General features: G+C 37.5%; 1 protein-coding gene across 1 annotated transcript; it reads left to right on the top strand.

Annotated features, from left to right (window-relative positions):
• Positions 1–3449: 3449 nt before the first annotated feature.
• LOC102707013 (xanthine dehydrogenase) lies at positions 3450–18675 on the top strand. Its single transcript, XM_006650166.3, has 14 exons — positions 3450–3792; positions 5686–5785; positions 6254–6362; positions 7104–8606; positions 9392–9634; positions 9718–10032; positions 11818–12057; positions 12623–12907; positions 12981–13202; positions 14595–14756; positions 14831–14965; positions 17129–17365; positions 17486–17659; positions 18265–18675. The coding sequence occupies exons 1-14, from the start codon at positions 3654–3656 to the stop codon at positions 18505–18507; spliced, it is 4107 nt and encodes a 1368-aa protein (XP_006650229.1). The 5' UTR covers positions 3450–3653; the 3' UTR covers positions 18508–18675.
• Positions 18676–20205: the final 1530 nt, after the last annotated feature.

The following is a 20205-nucleotide window of genomic DNA, read 5'->3' on the forward strand; positions in this document are numbered from 1 at the left end:
CCATGCATATTTGAGGTTCTCTTCTATCCCAGAAATACTAACTTGGAACTCAATCGCTCAGTTAGAGAATAAGAACCAACATAATCGTCATTACGTGAATCGTACTGTAATATCGTATGTATAGCAATTTTGGTTCACTTATTTGCTTGCAATATCAGGATGTTGGTGAATGAAAATTTGGAAATAAAGAAACTGAGGAGAGCCCGCGCTTGCATTAAGGAGAAGGAGATGGTCACGCTGTGTTGGGCTGCTTAATTAGAACGAGTATGAGGCTAATCGATAACCGCGGCTCTAGGCAAGAAGGAAGGGATCGTACTTTCTTTTTCAGAGTTAGTTTTCACGTGTAACCTATTCTCTCATGGATGTGACTATGTTGTGGATAGGTGTTTAGGTTTAGTAAATTATGGTAGGTTTAATGGCATGATATATAGTTAATTTAATCTACAGAGCTTAATGTCACCATAGCATTCTCTTAAATAGTAGTAGTAAATATTATCATCATCTGCGAAAACTCTATCTCACTATATCTCCTAAGGTTGCTTTCATATTTTATTATGGATTATCGATTTTTATGGCACATTTTTCTAACTCCTAAATGATCCATTTCGTTCAAAATATTCTATACAAAAGTTTCTCAAGCAACCTTTCTAAAGCAATTTTTTTTACCTTTTGCTAGTTAATTTAGTTATTTATAACCTCAATAGCTACCAAAAAGGTATCGCCGACGGTATGTCTAATGTGTATGTGCCCATACGTATGGGTGAAACTGGGTCGGATACGGTCGGATAGCATCCTTCCCGTATCCTAACTCATATTTTCTTTTCGGGATCGGGTCGAATACGGATATCGTCGAATACGAATATGAAGACGGATTATGTCGGTCACAGATACGGAACAGATACATACTAAGACGTATACGAATGATCCCGGTTACGAATATTTATTCGGATATCAAATCAAAACAACAACTATATATACCATATATATAATAGCTATTCAACTATTCCATAAATCTTAACAGCTAGCATTAGCAAAGTTGGTAAGAAAACATAATTGATTCATTAAATTATATCATTAGTATGTTAGTATATATAAACAAGAAGTATAAATAAAGTTAATGCACATATATATATGGAACACTTAGAATAATGTTTCTTGTTACTGGGTTTTAATAGTATGTGAATGCAACATGGGTTTTTGATGGGCTATAACTATCCGGGTCACATCCGGATATTTAACCGGGTAGTATCCGTTTTTTTGGCCGGGTAACCCGTATCCGTCGGATACCATATTCCCAAACCCGTATTTGTATCCAAGAAAAATTCTCAAACCCGGCTTCGAAATCTGCATTTCTTCCGGATACATGATTTGCTGACCCGAATTTGTCCCGAATTAATTCGGTCGGGCGGACGGACAAGAAATATCCATCCCGTTTTCACTCTTACCCATACGCGTAGGTGCACGAACACAAGAGAGTCGATGTGCAATTCCATCCACATGTTATTGGGGCAATTAACTTTTTACCACTCTTAGAAATGACACTTAACATATTTGTCACCTGCTGCTGTCTATGACATGTGGGCCCCACATGTATCTATGACATGTGGACCCAATGGCAAATATGTTAGCACCATTTATAAGAGTGGCAAAAAGTTAATTATTCCATGTGTTTTGTCCTATGTGCAAATTTATGTTCACGTGTTTTTGGTCTATTAAGCACTTTACGTGTTCAAACTTTTTTAATGAAGTTTACATATAAAAACAAGCTTATAGGTAGAAACTTCCGGTGAAAATCTTTATACGTGTAAACTTTGGTATGTGATGTATATAGACACAAAAACTTTTGACTCATAACCCTACGTTAACCAGCAGCCCATGAATGAGGGGTGTTTGGGACAGAATCTTTTTTATTCTTTAAACTTTTTAAGAAATAATTTTATTACTAAACCTTTGGGGAAAATATTTTCATCACATAAACCTTTTGGCCACGTCACTAATATTGGCGTGGCCAAAAGGCTTGCCACGTCATTGTCGGTGGTGTGGGAGCATGGTTTTGCCACGCCATTGACATTGGCGTGGCAAGATTGTCACGCCATGCCACGCCGATTAGGCTGCGTGACAGCGTTGTCTTGCCACGCCACCAGTATTGGCGTGGCCAAAAGGTTCAGTTTTGAAAAAATTTTACCCCGAGGTTTAGTAATAAAATTATTTCTTAAAAAGGTTTATTTAATAAAAAAATCTAGGATAAGGGACTAAATTTTATTCCCTTGTCTTATCGGATGTTTGGACACTTATTATAAATAGTAAACGTAAACTATTAATAAAACTCATCCATAATCTTGTAGTAATTTGTGAGACGAATATATTGAGTGTAATTAATCCATGATTAGCCTATTTGATGCTATAGTAAACATGTGCTAATTATGAATTAGTTAGGCTTAAAAAATTTATCATGCGAATTAGTTCTTATTTATATAATTAATTTTATAAATAGTCTATGTTTAATATTTATAATAAGTGTCTAAGTATCCGATGTGATATGTACTTAAAAAATTTTAGCCATATCTAAACACCCCTTAAGTTCAGACTAGTCATGGACCTAATGTAAAAGTAAAACAGAAAGCCAAACCAATTCACGCAACCGTATACTTTAAGCATATTCACATGATATATAGGTAGTGTTTGGGACAATGGACTTATTTTTAGTCACTTGTCTCATCGAATGTTTGGACATTTATTATAAATAGTAAACGTAGACTATTAATAAAACTCATCCATAATCTTGGGCTAATTCGTGAGACGAATCTATTGAGCCTAATTAATCCATGATTAGTCTATGTGATGTTACGGTAAACATGATCTAATTATAGATTAATTAGGCTTAAAAAATTCGTCTCACGGATTACCACGCATTTATAAAGTTAGTTTTTTATTAGTCTATGTTTAATACTTTAAATTAATGTCCAAACATCCGATGTGACATAGGGCTAAAAGTTTAGCCCTATCTAAACAACCCCACGGTCTTCCTAACCACGGCCTATCTACCAGTCCTAGATATCCAAGACAAAAGGAGATAAGACATTTAGATAGCTAAGAGCTAGTAGACTATAAGTCAGCTATAAACATATTTTAAGAAGAGAAGAGAGAAGATGAATGAGTTACAAATTTATAAACAACTGTAGCACGAACTCTAGTACAACATGTATGTATGTCATATGGAACATGATAGTATATGTTTTATAGGGGGCTATTATATAAATTAGCTATTAGATTAATTATAAATAAATTGAAACAAAGTAGTTGCTCTCATCCGTTTATGCCACAGCCTTTTTCGACCACGATCTACCATAAACAATATCATTGTCGGGAGGATTCGTGATTCACTTCACCCGTGCCCGTCCCTTCCAAGGTCAGCACCCTCACCCACATGCTGCCGCCTCATCCTCCGCACGTCACGCTCTCTCTCGGTTCCGAAAGCTCCCAGAGTCCAGCGGCCGTAGCCTACTTCACTCCCCCCCGATCCCAATCTCACCCATTAGAGAGAGAGAGAGAGAGAGAGAGAGGCAGCCCCATCCTCGCCCTCGCGCTACCGGACCGGAGAACCCCACCCGCACCCGCGGCTCCGTCTCGAGTTGATCGCCGCCCCGTGCGCCATGGGTTCGCTCACCAAGGCGGAGGAGGAGACGGCGGCGGCCGAGGAGTGGTCCAACGAGGCGGTCGTCTACGTCAACGGCGTCCGCCGCGTGCTCCCTGACGGCCTCGCCCACCTCACCTTGCTCCAGTACCTCAGAGGTCTCTCTCTCTCTCTCTGCTCGTTCGCCTGCACTGGGATTGGCTCTCGAATCCGATGGAATTGAATTCTCTACATTTTTCTTTCTATTTCCTTTGGGGGATTACTGAACATTAGTGATGTCATTTTTGGGGTGACAGCGCTTTCTCCCATAGGATTTACCATGTGTGACGGCACTGGTTAGGATTGACCATAACCATCAGAATAAGAATATTTGATGATGTAGCTTAGTCCAGCACTCTGAACCAAGTATGGGCAATAATTAAATTCATGTGTCGAGGTACCGCCGGCAGTTTCTTCTTGTTGTAGTCCTTTCTGGGATTGGATATTCGTCTGTCTGACAGGGTTAAAAGATCAACATACTACATGTACAGGGGCTAAAGGCCAAAGGAAAATTAGCAGCAAATACCCTGTAGAAAGAAATATTCATTTTTTCAGCAATTCTCTCTTTTGACCACTGGTTGCCTACTTAGGTGTTTATTGTATAACACTTTGACCCACCATTAATACAATGGTTATATAAGGTAGAGTGTCTACCTTTTGCGAGTCAGAAAAGCCTTTTTCTTGTCAGTTGAAAACCTAAGGCTGAAGAGTGAATATTATAATTACACATAGTAAGTCCCAAGCAGATCCTGTACATTCAAACAAAGAGAAGATTTGGTAGGGTGTCTCTTCATGATTTTCATCACATACTCCCTCCATCCCATAATATAAGAGATTTGACCCCTAAATTTTGTCCCAGAATATAAGGCCATGTTTAGATGGCAAAAATTTTTGGGGAAAATATCACATCAAACGTTTAACCGAATGTTGGAAGGATTTTTTGGACACGAATGAAAAAACGAATTTCACAGCTCTCCTGGAAACCACGAGACGATTTTTTTAGCCTAATTAAGCCGTCATTAGCACATGTTGGTTACTGTAGCACTTATGGTAATCATGGACTAGTTAGGCTCAAAGATTCGTCTCAAGATTTCTCCCATAACTATGTAATTAGTTTTTCGTTTCATCTACATTTAATGCTCCATTTAAATGTCTAAAAATTCGATATGATGTTTTTAGGAAAAATTTTTAGGAACTAAACAAGGCCTAAGGGATTTGTGATCCTGAGGCAAGAATTTATTTCCCATCCATCAACTTTTGTATTACTTTATTCTACACCTATCAACTTTCGTACTACTTTATACCTTTCCTACCAACTTTCGTACTATTTTATTCCTTCAACTACAATCTTTTGTGATATGACTTGTATTTTTTCTACTTAATTTTTGCAAAAAAAATGTCATAATCCCTTCTATTATGGGACCGAGGGAGTAGATATTAACTTGCAGTAGTAGTGTTCTTAGTGAGGATCCTCCTTAGCAGGTTCTTTGTAATCAGATTATCCTTGTGTGTTCATTGCACAGATAATTTCTATACAAGTCCGATTAAATGACACTGGAGGCCTCTGCATGATCTTGTAAGCTCAGCAAGAGGATTGGATAGCATAACTCTAAACATAAAACAATATGCCACTTTGGCAATAACGGTTGAATGCTTTTTTTCTCCTAAAAAAATGGCTGAATGCTTATTACAATTGTCAAAAGCATGACCAAGAGAGGAAGGCTAAAATACTCATGATAGTTCATTCTTGCATTATCTTTGTGTTTTGAACCTAGCAGCCTTCTGTGATCCTCTTATTTCCAACTCTTTTTAGACCAATTATTTAATGTCATTACATGTTAGATACATTTAATATTGTAGTCCAGTTTGTTCTGCTGTTCCAATCTGTCCAGAACAAAGGGCTATATTTTTCGAGCCTCAGCATATAGATACCATGTCCGTGTTATATTTTCATCATTCATATTTGGTTGTTTGAATTTCATTTGTAACTTTTCTCTAGCTCTGTATTGTAGACATTGGTCTTCGGGGAACAAAGCTTGGATGTGGTGAAGGTGGCTGTGGAGCCTGCACTGTGATGATCTCACACTATGATCGAACTACAAAGAAAACGCTGTGAGAGCTACAGCCCTTCAACAAATCATGTTATGCAATTTTTTCAAGCTACAAAGAAATCACTATTTCATGTAGTAACGCGAAAAAATTGCAACGCCTTCACCCTTGTTCGGTTTTCGTTTTACCTTAGTTAAAACTATCTTGTGCTAGCTGAAATGTGAGATACATTTGCAAGCTGCAGCTTGCTTGCATTTCTTAATCTTTCAAGTCAAATTGGTATTTTGTTACACCTTGTTTGAAACTATCTTGTACTACCTGAAGGTGAGATACGTTTCCAAGCTGAAACTTGCTTGTATTTCTTAACCTTCCATGTTGAACAGGTGTTTTTGTGCTAGTATGCTAACTCTTAATTTTGAAAGTACATTAAGATCCTTAATATTAAACATTACGTGTGGTTGTACTATGTATCTGGTATGTAATTGTCTGATTTTAAATTTAGCTTTATTTTGATAAAAAAATCTTCATCAGGCATTTTGCAATCAATGCATGTTTGGCTCCGCTTTATTCTGTGGAAGGAATGCACATAATCACAGTAGAGGGAGTTGGGGATCGCCAGCGGGGTTTGCACCCAGTCCAGGTGATGCAATGCTCTTCTATGATTTGTTTATATCCATGAGGCATCCACTTCTCTTACATGTTTCGATGTAACTACACCATAAGTCATTAATCTTTTTTTATCTTTTTTTATTAATGGTGTGTGTGAAAATATTTAAGCTGTGTGGAACCATTGATGTTGTAAGGTAGTAATTTGTTGGTTAAAAGACCTGGAGAAAGGTAGAGATTTCTAAGCAGTAAACTTGAGCATGAAGTAATTACCGACTCCATATATCCGGAGGGTTATTTTCATGTCAGCTCTGATGTGGACTCATAGAGCTGGACACAAACTCAAGAAGAGTATTAAAATGGATAAAAACTGAAGATAATTATTTTTTATATAAGAGTACAAAGCAGCTCAACACAATATTACCTGCAAAAGAAACATAACTTGCCTGGCGCAGCTGAAGCAACCCAATTGACATGATATGAATAGTACATGGGTTTCATAAGTTGTTGTGTTGGCCAATCAAAACACAACTCATTCAGATGTATCATGATGTCTCATAGTCTCGGAAAACACAAATATGTGAAATGCATCTCATGTCTCTTATAGGTTGTATATTTTTGACAGCACTACCATGTAGTGGTAAAGAACAAATCAAATATTGAGGAACAAGATGTTATCTGTTTCTGGCTCTTGCCATTGCACTTTCTTCATCCTTTCCTACCTATTGGTTTTGCTCTTTGATCCTGATGTCCAGAGGGTCTGCTTTCCTTACAGGAATGTTTAGCCAATGCACATGGATCACAATGTGGGTTTTGCACCCCTGGTTTTGTGATGTCGATGTATGCATTGCTGAGATCAAGCAAGCAGCCTCCTACTGAAGAGCAGATTGAAGATAGCCTTGCTGGAAATTTGTGTCGCTGTACTGGCTACAGACCAATAATAGATGCATTCCGCGTTTTTTCAAAAAGAGATGATTTATTGTACACCAACTCATCTCCAAAAAGTGCAGATGGTCGACCTATCTGCCCTTCAACTGGAAAACCATGTTCCTGTGGAGATGAGAAATACATGAATGCTAGTGAGTGTTCATTATTGTCACCTATTAAGAGCTACTCACCTTGCTCATACAATGAGATTGATGGAAATGCATACAGTGAGAAAGAACTCATTTTCCCCCCAGAACTTCAGTTGAGAAAAGTTATGTCACTTAAATTGAATGGGTTTAATGGGATCAGATGGTATAGACCTCTTAAACTAAAGGAAGTATTGCAGTTGAAAGCATGCTACCCAAATGCGAAACTGATCAATGGTAACTCTGAAGTAGGAGTTGAAACAAAGTTCAAGAATGCCCAATATAAGGTCTTGATCTCAGTTACTCATGTTCCAGAGCTTCAAACCCTTCAAGTGAAAGAGGATGGTATACATATTGGTTCTTCTGTAAGGCTTGCACAGCTCCAAAATTTCCTCAGAAATGTTGTTTTAGAGCGTAATTCACATGAAATATCATCCTGTGAGGCAGTACTGCGGCAGTTAAAATGGTTTGCTGGTACACAAATCAGAAATGTTGCTTCTGTTGGAGGTAACATTTGTACTGCTAGTCCAATATCAGATCTAAATCCACTTTGGATAGCTTCTGGTGCAACATTCGAGATAATTGATGTGAACAATAATATTAGGACCATTCCTGCAAAAGATTTCTTCCTTGGTTATCGTAAAGTTGACCTAAAGCCTGATGAAATATTGCTCTCTGTTATACTACCATGGACAAGGCCGTTTGAATTTGTGAAAGAATTCAAACAATCACATAGAAGGGAGGACGACATTGCATTGGTGAATGCTGGAATGCGTGTCTATATAAGAAAAGCTGAAGGAGACTGGATAATTTCTGATGTTTCAATTATCTATGGAGGAGTAGCTGCAATTCCTCTCCGTGCTTCAAGAACCGAAAACTTTCTCACTGGAAAAAAATGGGAGTATGGATTGTTGAATGAGACCTATGATCTGTTGAAAGAAGACATACATCTGGCTGAGAATGCACCTGGTGGAATGGTTGAATTTCGCAATTCACTTACTTTAAGTTTCTTTTTCAAATTTTTCCTTTATGTTACTCATGAAATGAATATAAAAGGATTTTGGAAGGATGGGTTGCATGCAGCCAATCTTTCAGCCATACAGTCTTACACTAGACCTGTCGGTGTTGGAACTCAATGCTATGAATTGGTTAGACAAGGAACCGCGGTAGGCCAACCTGTGGTTCACACATCAGCTATGCTTCAGGTATTATTAATCTATTTTTACAACCTAAATTCAAGTTACCCCATTCTGCTTTTCATCAAATTAGATACCTTGGGGTGTTTCCAATTCTACTTTCCTAGATCTAGATCTAGCTCCTTGGAGGATCTACTTCACTAAGATTTGGGTCTAACAGAAATTTTTGGCTAAGAGAATAGCTCCCAAAACACAGGTGGACAGGCCAATAAACCGTACGGTCCTCTATAAATTTTTACTGACCATTTTTCCTGTTCATTTCCATTTTATTTTTTCCCATGTTCTTGGAGGCAATCCTTTGTGCAGCTTTTTTCATGCAATGCAGAGACCTATGCACCAACCATACTCATGGCAATTATGATTAACTTCCTTGCTAGTTATGCCTGTAACAAAATAAACAAACTTTATTACCATTCGGTGCAGAACAAATTTTTAATTCCAAGACATGGTAATTCCATTGATTGGTTTTTAGGTATAGGAGAAAATTTAAAATTTTCATTGATTAGTTTTTATGCTTATTAGATATCAAATTGTTGGTGCTTCCAGTTTCATAAAGGCTCGGCGACTATACATTTTCTTGATTGTATGGTGCTGAGTCATAAAGTTTGAAAACTGAAATTCGACCAAAAGGCCAAACTAGTCTTTGTAACCCACAACTGGTCTAAGTTCCCCTACCATTTTCTTTTCATGAAGCAATTATATTCCTTTTTAATGAAGTGGTGATTGTCATATCATGTGTGGGCTGAGTCCTTTCATTAGATTTCCTTCACTTGCAATAACTTCTGATATGCTAGGTTACTGGTGAGGCTGAATATACTGATGACACACCGACACCGTCCAATACCTTGCATGCTGCTCTGGTGCTGAGTACTAAAGCTCATGCACGCATATTGTCTATTGATGATTCACTTGCCAAATCTTCCCCTGGGTTTGCGGGTCTCTTCCTGTCCAAAGATGTGCCTGGTGCTAACCATACTGGACCTGTTGTCCATGATGAGGAGGTTTTTGCATCTGATGTCGTTACTTGTGTTGGCCAGGTATCTGCTTGTTCTTGTATTTTAGGTACACAGGTTTCAATTTTATTAGTCTGTCAATCACTCCCTTTTCATCCCTTTGGCAGATCGTTGGAATTGTTGTGGCAGATACCCATGAAAATGCAAAAGCGGCCGCAAATAAAGTTAATATCGAATATTCTGAACTTCCAGCAATTTTATCAATAGAGGAAGCTGTCAAAGCTGGTAGCTTTCATCCAAATACAAAGAGATGCCTTGTAAAAGGTAATGTTGAACAATGTTTTATGTCGGGTGCATGTGATAAAATTATAGAAGGAGAAGTACGAGTTGGAGGTCAAGAGCACTTTTATATGGAGCCTCAATGCACTCTTGTCTGGCCAGTTGATTCTGGAAATGAAATTCATATGATCTCATCTACCCAGGTATTCTCTGTTCTTTAGAGTTTAAAGGATTATTTTATGTTCCATTTGCATGGACTATTGATATGGTAGACATGTGTGACTAATGTTTACTTCAAGGTTGATTTTTTTACAGTATACTTTAAGATTGATTAGAAATTATATGTAAGTAATTATTGGATAAACTCCTTTTGAATATAGAAGATACAACGGATTACATTAAATTTTTCATGACAAATGTCAGGGGAGTATTTTGCTTAGAACATACTAGAATTGATAAAGTAGTATGATTGGTTTCACTTAAGTGGCATGTTTGATGTGAGATCATGTACTCTCGGAGCATGAAAAAGGGCTCCTCAAGTGTATTAGGAGCATCCACACAATTTAATGGAAGATTTTGTTAGTATCATGTGACCTCTAGAAAAAACAAAGCCGGACATGTCTTTTTGTATGCACCAATACATATCAAAAGCTTCAATTTTTTGTAGAAGGTACACAGTGACAAATTTTCATACTCAATTTGTTTGGATGTTCCTAAAACATTATCCCAGGATATTTTTGTCGAGATCTTTTTGAGAAGCTCCCACAGTTTGATCGCTTAAATAGTACCTAGGTACTAGTGCATACAATATCTTCTATGCATATTCTTACAAAGATGAATTTGCTACTTTTAATTATTAATTCTCAATGCTTATACATGGAAATATATACCAAAATTCTAATCAATTTACTATTCATGAATTAATAATTTTAAGTTAGGAGGCTTAATAGTTCTGATATAATGAGAAATACCAATTTGCATCCGGCATGGAGTTTCATTTTTAGGCCCCATTTGGTGTTGTGGTGTGTGTTGTGGTGAATTATGGTAATCTATTTTGATGTAACAGCTCTTAGACATTTTGGTTCTTGGCAAAATGCTTTTCTTTCAATCTTTGCAAAAGATAATTTATGGTCTAAACACATGAAATTATTGGGAGAGGCATGATATTTTGGTAACATGTTTTATCTGACTATAATTCAAGCAATCTGTAAGCAAGTAACAAACTACAATGATTAAATGTTTTTATTTTTGCAGCAACTCAAAATAATTACAGCGCAACACAGCATAATCGCAACAACCCGAGGCTTGGTTTTTTCCTAATTTGATAATTCAAATTTCGGTTTTTAGAAATACCAAGTTTTACTCAGAATAGAATCTCAATGTAGTTGTTTCTTGATATAATTGTTTCGAATTTCGAAATTAATAGCTGCCAAATTTATAAAGTCTTCAGTAGACTTGTGATCACACTCAGATAGATGAACTACATTTTTTATCCAAGATTAATATCTCTATGAATTCTATCACTTTCTTTAATAAAAGAGAGGTACAAGTCAAACCTGATGTTCTACCATGATTACACCCATGTTCTGATGCTGGTTGTATCTGTCATTGGATTTTGAAACTGCCATCAGGTCTTCCAAAGTCTAGACCAAAGTAACGCTATGTGGAAGCTGTTGACCCATATTTATGGTGTTGTTGGAGTAAATTTTTGTTAAATTTCATGCTTAAGTAAGAACTTTGAGGTGCAGCTTCTATTTATGTTAGCATGGAATGTAAATACAAAACATGAAAGCCAAATTGTTTAATATGATGAATTTAGGCAACTGTATAACTATTTAATACTAATGCAAATTGAAGTGAAGTGTCTTTGTTTACCATTCTTAATTTTGTGTGGTCACTGTCTTTCTACCAGTCGCTTTTTCCCATTTTTGTTTTCTGGCATTACATGTGCAATCAGTTTTATCTGACCAAATGTTATATATGTTTAGGCTCCCCAGAAGCACCAAAAGTATGTTGCTAATGTTCTTGGTCTGCCACAATCAAAAGTTGTTTGCAAGACTAAGCGTATTGGTGGTGGATTTGGCGGAAAAGAAACCAGATCAGCCATATTTGCTGCTGCTGCATCTGTAGCAGCTTATTGTTTAAGAAGGCCTGTTAAGATTGTTTTGGACAGGGATATTGACATGATGACAACTGGACAGAGGCACAGTTTCCTAGGAAAGTATAAGGTATGGAGTTTCAAAGAGCATCGTCTTTTCATCGCTGCTTTGACAACTGTTTTCCAGTTTATTTTGGCATCTGTGTCTCTGGTGGCTGGAGTTTGATTAGCTCGGAACAAATAATTTATATGTTATTTATAGATGATTGGGTGGATTATGGACACTTTGTTATAGACATTGATCAAATCTTACATATTATAAAGCTAAAAATAGCTAGAGCAAGTTATCTAAGTAGTGCTGATGTAGAAAATTTTGGAGAAATCATATGTTTGGAAGCATGGCACAAATAGCCATCATGTAATGTATCAAACATAATCTAAAAGAAAAAATAAGCATTTGATTTGTTCTGGATAGCTGGAGGGCCTTCTAGATGCAACATTAATGCAATGTTAAAAGATAAATGTGATTATGTGAATGCAATGTGCTAACTGATCACTATTTTGCACCACTGTAGTCGAATGTTAAAGTAAAATATGGACAATAAACCGTGGAGGTTGGCCCGTGTGTAGTCAACACTAAACTTTCATCTGGCCATATGCTTTTATATTTACCTAACTTGCTATTAAACTTGTAGGTGGGATTTACCAATGACGGGAAGATATTGGCCTTAGACCTTGATATTTATAACAATGGTGGTCATTCACATGATTTGTCACTTCCAGTCATGGAGCGTGCTATGTTTCATTCAGACAATGTCTATGATATATCAAATCTCAGAGTCAGTGGGCAAGTATGTCTTACAAATTTTCCAAGCAATACTGCTTTCAGAGGCTTTGGTGGTCCACAAGCCATGCTGATTGCGGAGAATTGGATTCAGCACATGGCTACAGAACTCAAGCGAAGTCCGGAAGAGATAAAAGTAAGTGTAACCATTTTTTTGTTGTGGTCCTGGCCTGCTTATACTATTGAGTTAATTCATTGATTGTTTTCAGGAACTTAATTTTCAAAGTGAAGGATCTATGCTTCATTATGGCCAGGTGCTTCAGAATTGTACAATACGTTCTGTATGGGATGAACTAAAGGTTTCTTGTAATTTTATGGAAGCTCGCAAAGCTGTAACTGATTTTAACAGCAACAATCGTTGGAGAAAGCGTGGAATTGCTATGGTTCCCACCAAGTTTGGTATATCCTTCACTACAAAATTCATGAATCAGGTGAATAGGTTCCAAAACTCTATCCAGAAAGTTCTACTAATTTTATAACTCACTAGAATTTGTCAGACAAGGGAATTCTTTATAGTTTTGGATATTTATTAGTTGGGAATTATACTATTCTCTCAAGTGTTCCAAAAGGCGGTGCCTAGACACACTTAATAGGTAGGTGGAGGGGCAACACCTTGCGTAGGGGGTAGGCGGATTTTAGGCGCTAGGCATCGCTGGGTAAGGCCCTGCACTGCTGGAGGGGGAGCTATGCTGCCGGAGGAGGAATCACGCCGCCATGGAGCTGATGGAGGACGTGAGTTTTGCTGATTTGATCTGGAGGGGTGCTGGTTTCCCTGACCTGTGTGGGCTGAGGGGGATTGGTTCCATCTGTGGGATGAGCATAAGGGGACCGCCATTTTTCATTTTGGCCCTTTGATTGTTCATATATTACAAAAGGCCTCTATTTAATTGATTTCTTCTATATCAGTCCTTAAGTTTATATTTATTTTCATTGAAGACCCTTCTTTCTAATTTCTATAGTAAATTGCTTATTTCCACTATAACAAATTATGCATACTATCATACACAATTCGAAACGCCTAAGGAACACCTAGGAAATGCATAGGCACGCCTAAGATCCAGGCGGCGGCTCATTGCCTAATTAGAGCCTAGCGCTTTTTGTAACCTGGATTCTCTCCCTGTTAAGAAACACCCAGTGGTGCCTGGGTTCAAAGCCTCACCCCTCTTAATAATATCGATAGAGAGCCCTTCCTTTCATATCCAGCATTTTTTTTAGTTCTTTCCATGGTACAAATTATTTAGCTTGGGACTACTTATAAATTGACAAGTTTTTTTTTCATTTGCAAAATACATAGTTATTCAACTAATTACACAGTTGGTTTTTCAGTTGCAATTGATATGTACATAGTTATTCAATGTGGGGTAAATTACAATTTCACATACTGCTAAACAAACATAATTGCAATGTTTCTCACAAACTGTCTCTAGCTCTATTGGAAATTTGGAATGTACTAGCTACCACGTGATATTTTTGTGATGAATGTTTGTTTGTACTGTCAGAACAGCCAGTGTGCAATATTTGTAGTTGTACTATTATCTTGCATGCAGCGTGTAGGAAAAATGTGTTGGTTTTTTGGCCTTGCTAAGTGTGAATTTGACATGTCTGCTATTTCTGCCAGAATATGTACCCATGCAATGCAAATATTCTGAGTTCTCATTGGAACAATAGAACTTCTATTAAAAATTCCAAAAAGCTGAAAGTCAGCCATGGCTTCCCCACAAAAAACGCCATGGCTGAGATTACTGTGTTATTATGTACTGCTACAGCCTACAGTTACATTACTGTTCAGCCTAATGGAAGTTCTAATGGATGAACAACTGCAGGCTGGTGCTTTAGTGCAAGTTTACACTGATGGTACTGTCCTTGTGACACATGGTGGGGTTGAAATGGGACAGGGTTTACACACAAAGGTAGCCCAAGTTGCGGCTTCATCATTCAACATCCCTCTTAGCTCTGTATTTATCTCAGAAACAAGCACTGATAAGGTGAGTTTTGGCTCATAGATTTGGTATATTTGATTTGAACAGTATATTTCTAATCACCCATGTCAAATATGTAGGTACCAAATGCAACACCAACAGCCGCCTCTGCTAGTTCAGATATATATGGTGCTGCAGTTTTGGATGCTTGTCAGCAAATTATGGCTCGGATGGAACCTGTTGCTTCAAGAGGAAACCACAAGTCCTTTGCTGAGGTAATGTCCTTAATATGATATATCTTCAGTAATTGGTTCACATTATTGATTCTGATGTGAAGCATCAATATCCTGGATTCTTTAGTAACTGGACTGCTCAATTCCTGCCTTATTGTACAATTTGTTTCCATTAGTGGTGTGTTGAGTTATAGACGTGTGTTAAGACAAAATAAGGAGGTGCCTGTAAGGTACTAGAACCAATAATTGGGTTCATGAACCATCAAGTTAATATAAGTGAGGGTTTGTTTTGGTTTGGGTATAAGGAGTTGTGATATGATTGGGATGTGTTTTGGGAAAATCCTTATCCTCTATCTTCCCTCGTTCCCTCAATTGTCTATCATAAACATCCTTTCATAATCTCAATCCATATCCCACCCAATCCACCCATAAATCCAAACACCTCTTGAGTCTAAATACAAATTGTAGTAACCAAGCATGCAAAACTTTTACATGAAGGTCTTTGAAGCTGGTACCAAATTAGAGATGCCCAACAAGTGGCAAATGATCAGCTTCTGTGGTTTAGTGTCAGCAAGTCCATCAAAGGGGTGTTAGTTAATGTGCTTGATATACAAACTATATTCGACCACATCAAGTATGGATCATCCATGAACAAAACCCAACCCAAAAACCAGCAATATTTAAAGATATGGTCTATCCTGGATAAAACGGTGTGCTCCTTAGGGACTTTAGTTTTTTTTTCCTTCTTTTTTTTGGTTGATAGAACAACTTGCTACACGATTATGACTTCCCAAGGGACAAGTGAGTGTTTAGAATGTCCTTTCTGAAATAAATGAACACATTCACTCCTTTTAAGTGAGTGACCACATCCCCTTCTTTTAAAAGGGTGAGCGTGTTCACACCTTAACAAATGGGTGACACCTCATTGAAAGATTTCACCCTTTGAGACACTCGCAGGCTGTTAGCTTGGGCCTTGTTGAGAAAATGTTACACTTCTAATGTACTTCTGGGGTTGGGCAAGGGTATTAAGAACTTTCGGGGCAACGGAAATTAAGAAAGTAGGTTTCAATAGGGGAAGGTTATGATTAGTTGAGAAGAGCAAGCAAGAGGAGAAATTAAATGGTGCAAGATTGTGATTGGTTGAGAAGAGGAAGTAGGTGGAGAAGTTGCTATATTATTGGCCAAATTTTGAATGCTAATGTTACCATATTTTGGGACATAAAGAGCAATAAATACATTATAAACTTATATTACACTTTGGTTAACACATCTAGAAGTTGAGTTTAGTAGAGATGAGTATGATGTGATGGGTCTGTGGATATACAAGGAACGATCTTAAATGACAATAGGATAGGCGGCACTGAGAAGCTTGTTTAACATGGCTTGAGTTGGTTTGGTCGTTTGGGCATATCCAATGGAGGCCTCCTGAAGCACGAGTGCATAGTGGCACCCTCAGTCATGGCAAAGGTACAAGGAATGGCCTACTTGTAATACCCTGGCTCATTATTAGTGTTTTGGCCTGTTGGGCCGAAGTGTTAGGCCTGTTATTCCAAGTGTTCAGTTGGTGGGATTAGTCCATATGGAAAGTTTAGATAGGTTTGGCCGGCTTATACCTAATTCACCCCAAGCATAATACCTCCGAGTTAACCCTTTTATACGAAGCAAGGATGAAAGTGTAAGTGGGGTGCTATGTAAAATTGTGAACGTGGGTCCACTCACCGTGTAGTGGTCTGAATTGGATTTCATCTCTAGCCTATGGCAACATTGTTGTTGGTCATTAAGTTACAAAAAGTAGTAGTCATTTATTTTTTATATGTTAATTTAAAAATATGAGAAAGGAAATTATGTGCAAAAAAGGAACTAAAAGGTTCCGGTACTGAATTACTATATCTGGGAAGGTGGTAGTGAACTTGTGATAACCTCTTCCCTCTTTGTTGAACTTGACAACTTACAATTACCTTTGTCACATATCGCCGATATCGGTCTCCATCTTTCCTCCATCCAGTATGTTCTCATTGGTAATGCCACATGAATACTATATTTTATGCTGCATCTGCTCACTTAATTTCTATACCTGATAATATTTCCTGTTCTTCACACCTAAATGGCAATAATATGCCGACATGTATTTCCCACTGTATTGCATACAATTGAAGATAAAGAAATTAGCTGTAAAGTTAATTTTGGTGTTACTTGTTTTGACAGTTAGCTCAAGCATGCTACATGGAACGGATAGATCTCTCTGCTCATGGATTTTATATCACCCCTGATGTTGGGTTTGACTGGATATCTGGCAAGGGAACTCCATTCTACTATTTCACATACGGAGCAGCATTTGCAGAAGTTGAAATTGACACCCTAACTGGGGATTTCCACACAAGGACAGTAGATATTGTTATGGATCTGGGCTGTTCAATTAATCCGGCCATTGATATTGGCCAGGTATGTTTACAAATTACAATGGAAATGTTTGGATTCCTGGAATAAAATGGAGGACCAGTGATGCTTTTCTCCCATTTATTACCCTTTTTTGTTTTCTTTAACTTCAATAGCTTGTTTCAGATCGAAGGAGGTTTCATCCAGGGATTGGGTTGGGCGGCCCTGGAAGAACTAAAATGGGGAGATGATAACCACAAGTGGATCCGACCTGGACACCTTTTCACCTGTGGGCCTGGCTCTTACAAAATACCCTCTGTGAATGATATACCTCTAAACTTCAAGGTCTCACTCTTGAAGGTAAACTTCTTTTTTATTATTGCACTTCAAAAACAGAACTATGTTGAATTTAATTGAGATTATTGTAATTGTTGATTGTATGTCATTTTTTTTACATAATAATGAGTTTCTCTGCAACATTACAAAGGTATGCAATCTTGTATCAGTTATAATAAAATATGGGTGGTACAGGTTCGAGAAAATACAGAAGGACCATCTTGGTTCCACTGATTTTTTTAAGAAAAAGATGTGAGAAAATTTGACTGCAGGTGCTGTAACTTTCCCAGTGAAATACCGTATTAAATCCAAATCTATATTGAACTATAATGCCCAGCCTAAGCCCCTCTCCATACATTTTTTTATTCTGTTAATTTATACTAGTGAACTGTTTACTTTGCTCCTGCCAGCTCTTTCAGAAATAATTTTCCAGTGAAAGAAACATGCTAGAGAATGATGTCAATATAACATGTAAATAGCACTAGATACGAACTAGCGATGTTCACTTAAATTAAAAATGGAGGATCATCTACAAATTAATTTGCCAGAAACGCTCCTGGATTGTTTGATTGACATGTATTTACCCTATAGCTCGATTAACAGCTGTTTTTTCTTTTCCTTCATTGCAGGGCGTTCCAAATCCAAAGGTCATTCACTCGTCCAAGGCTGTAGGAGAGCCACCGTTTTTCCTAGGTTCAGCCGTCTTGTTTGCCATAAAGGATGCAATATCTGCCGCAAGAGCTGAGGAGGGCCACTTCGACTGGTTCCCACTTGACAATCCAGCAACACCGGAAAGAATAAGAATGGCATGTGTGGACTCCATTACGAAGAAATTTGCTAGCGTATATTACCGCCCCAAGCTTAGTGTATAGTTTGCCAAATTACGAGGATCGTGAAAGGTTCATGTTTAATCTGCCGGAGGTATGTTTGTGCAGTCCAAAGCCACTGTTGTGAACATATATATATATATATATATATATATATATATAGGTGTCAGTTATAGGAGGCAAGGTTACCCTTTTTTTTTCACCTATAGAAAGTAAAAATAAAAGGAGGAGAAATACACATGTTTACACCGCCAAGCTGGCTAGCGGAATAAAAATTTAGGGTCAAGCCCAATAATAGCGTCTTCTCATATTTGAGTATTTTTGTTGGCTCTTTATCCCAAAAGAGTCTAATTATGATGTTAAAAATAGTGAGACTCGTTCAAGAGTTACTACTCCCTCCATATGTGAATATAATGTATGTGAATATAATGGTTTCTCGTAGTTTTATAAGAAGAGAGAACATATTGCTGTGAAAATACTTTCATGCCCTTAGTTGCTGGGAAAGTAACGTTGGGAAATCAAACGAGTGATGGTTAGGATTGTAGTGTATTGTTATGGGCGCCGGCTTGCAAACGTAGGAAATATGAGTGCTGGACAGAAGGACGAGGCTTGGGAAGCCCCTGCCCGTGCCGTCCCGTGGCAGCGAGGAGAAGGAACAGGGGCGAGGAGGCTGCACGTGCAGCGAGGAGAGGCAGATCGTAGGTGAGAATTTAGATGAACTAATTGCTTACTTTATTTCTTGATTTGATGGCCTATATATAGGCTTGACAATGACTAATCTATATGCTAATCAAACTCCTATTCTTTATGCTAATCAAACTCCTATTCTATATGCTATGTATTAATCTGAATCTAACTCCTATATGGACGCATGTTTGCTGCTGCCGTTGCCTATTTGCTGCTGCCGATCCAATCTGGACTCCTCAATGGCCGGCACAGATATGGACTCTCCTCCCTGGTTCGGACGCCGGCGGCGGTAGTAGAGGCCGACCATGACATTATTCCCTTCGTATTTTAATGTATTTTCTTCATATTTTAATACATGATGCCTTTGATTTTTTTTACATGTTTAACCATTTATTTTATTTAAACTAGCAACGATGTTCGTGCTTCGCTACGGGTAAAAATAATTATTATATATTAAAGAAACAACTAAAACATATATTAGAACTTAGTAATAATTAATTAATTATGTGAACCATATTATAATTGTCTCCTAATTTAAATTCTGAAATTTTAGCATCTCCTTATTTTATCATTCCTTTCCTTTTTTTTTTTTCTCCTCTCTTCTCTTCTTTCTTTTCTTCTTCTTCATTTCTTCTTTATCTTCCTATTCCTTCTTTTCCTTTTCTTCCCATATGGATAGTCCTTGTTTCTGAGTCCTAACAGAGATAAGAAAGTGCTACACACCAAACGCACGTCAACTCTGAAATTTAAATATATTTGATTGAATCTGAAACATTGGTTGCCATACACGTTGCCATTTGCCACTAAACGTGTGTATGTACTCCATAGCTCAATACTTGAATTGCATTCATGCTAACCTCATAAATACCAAGGAAGAATATGTAATTGACTGAAGACATTAAGAAATGTAATATATCCAACCAAGTTAAACTGAAGTAATATACTTTAATCTTATTGGCCTTACCTCACTTCTATGCCAATCTCTGGACCAGTTTTTATATTTAAAAATATATTTATACTACTTGTAGTCATAAACTTCATGCATATGTATTAATA

This window comes from Oryza brachyantha, chromosome 3 (genome assembly GCF_000231095.2).
Source record: "Oryza brachyantha chromosome 3, ObraRS2, whole genome shotgun sequence".
Lineage (NCBI taxonomy): Eukaryota > Viridiplantae > Streptophyta > Magnoliopsida > Poales > Poaceae > Oryza > Oryza brachyantha.

What these genes read in the sequence shown, in the direction of transcription:
- LOC102707013 (XM_006650166.3), top strand. Translation starts at nt 3,654, where the DNA reads ATGGGTTCGCTCACCAAGGCGGAGGAGGAGACGGCGGCGGCCGAGGAG. An exon ending in CGAACTACAAAGAAAACGCT is followed by an intron (nt 5,786 to 6,253) that starts GTGAGAGCTACA and finishes AATCTTCATCAG; the next exon opens with GCATTTTGCAATCAATGCAT. An exon ending in CGGCCATTGATATTGGCCAG is followed by an intron (nt 17,366 to 17,485) that starts GTATGTTTACAA and finishes AGCTTGTTTCAG; the next exon opens with ATCGAAGGAGGTTTCATCCA.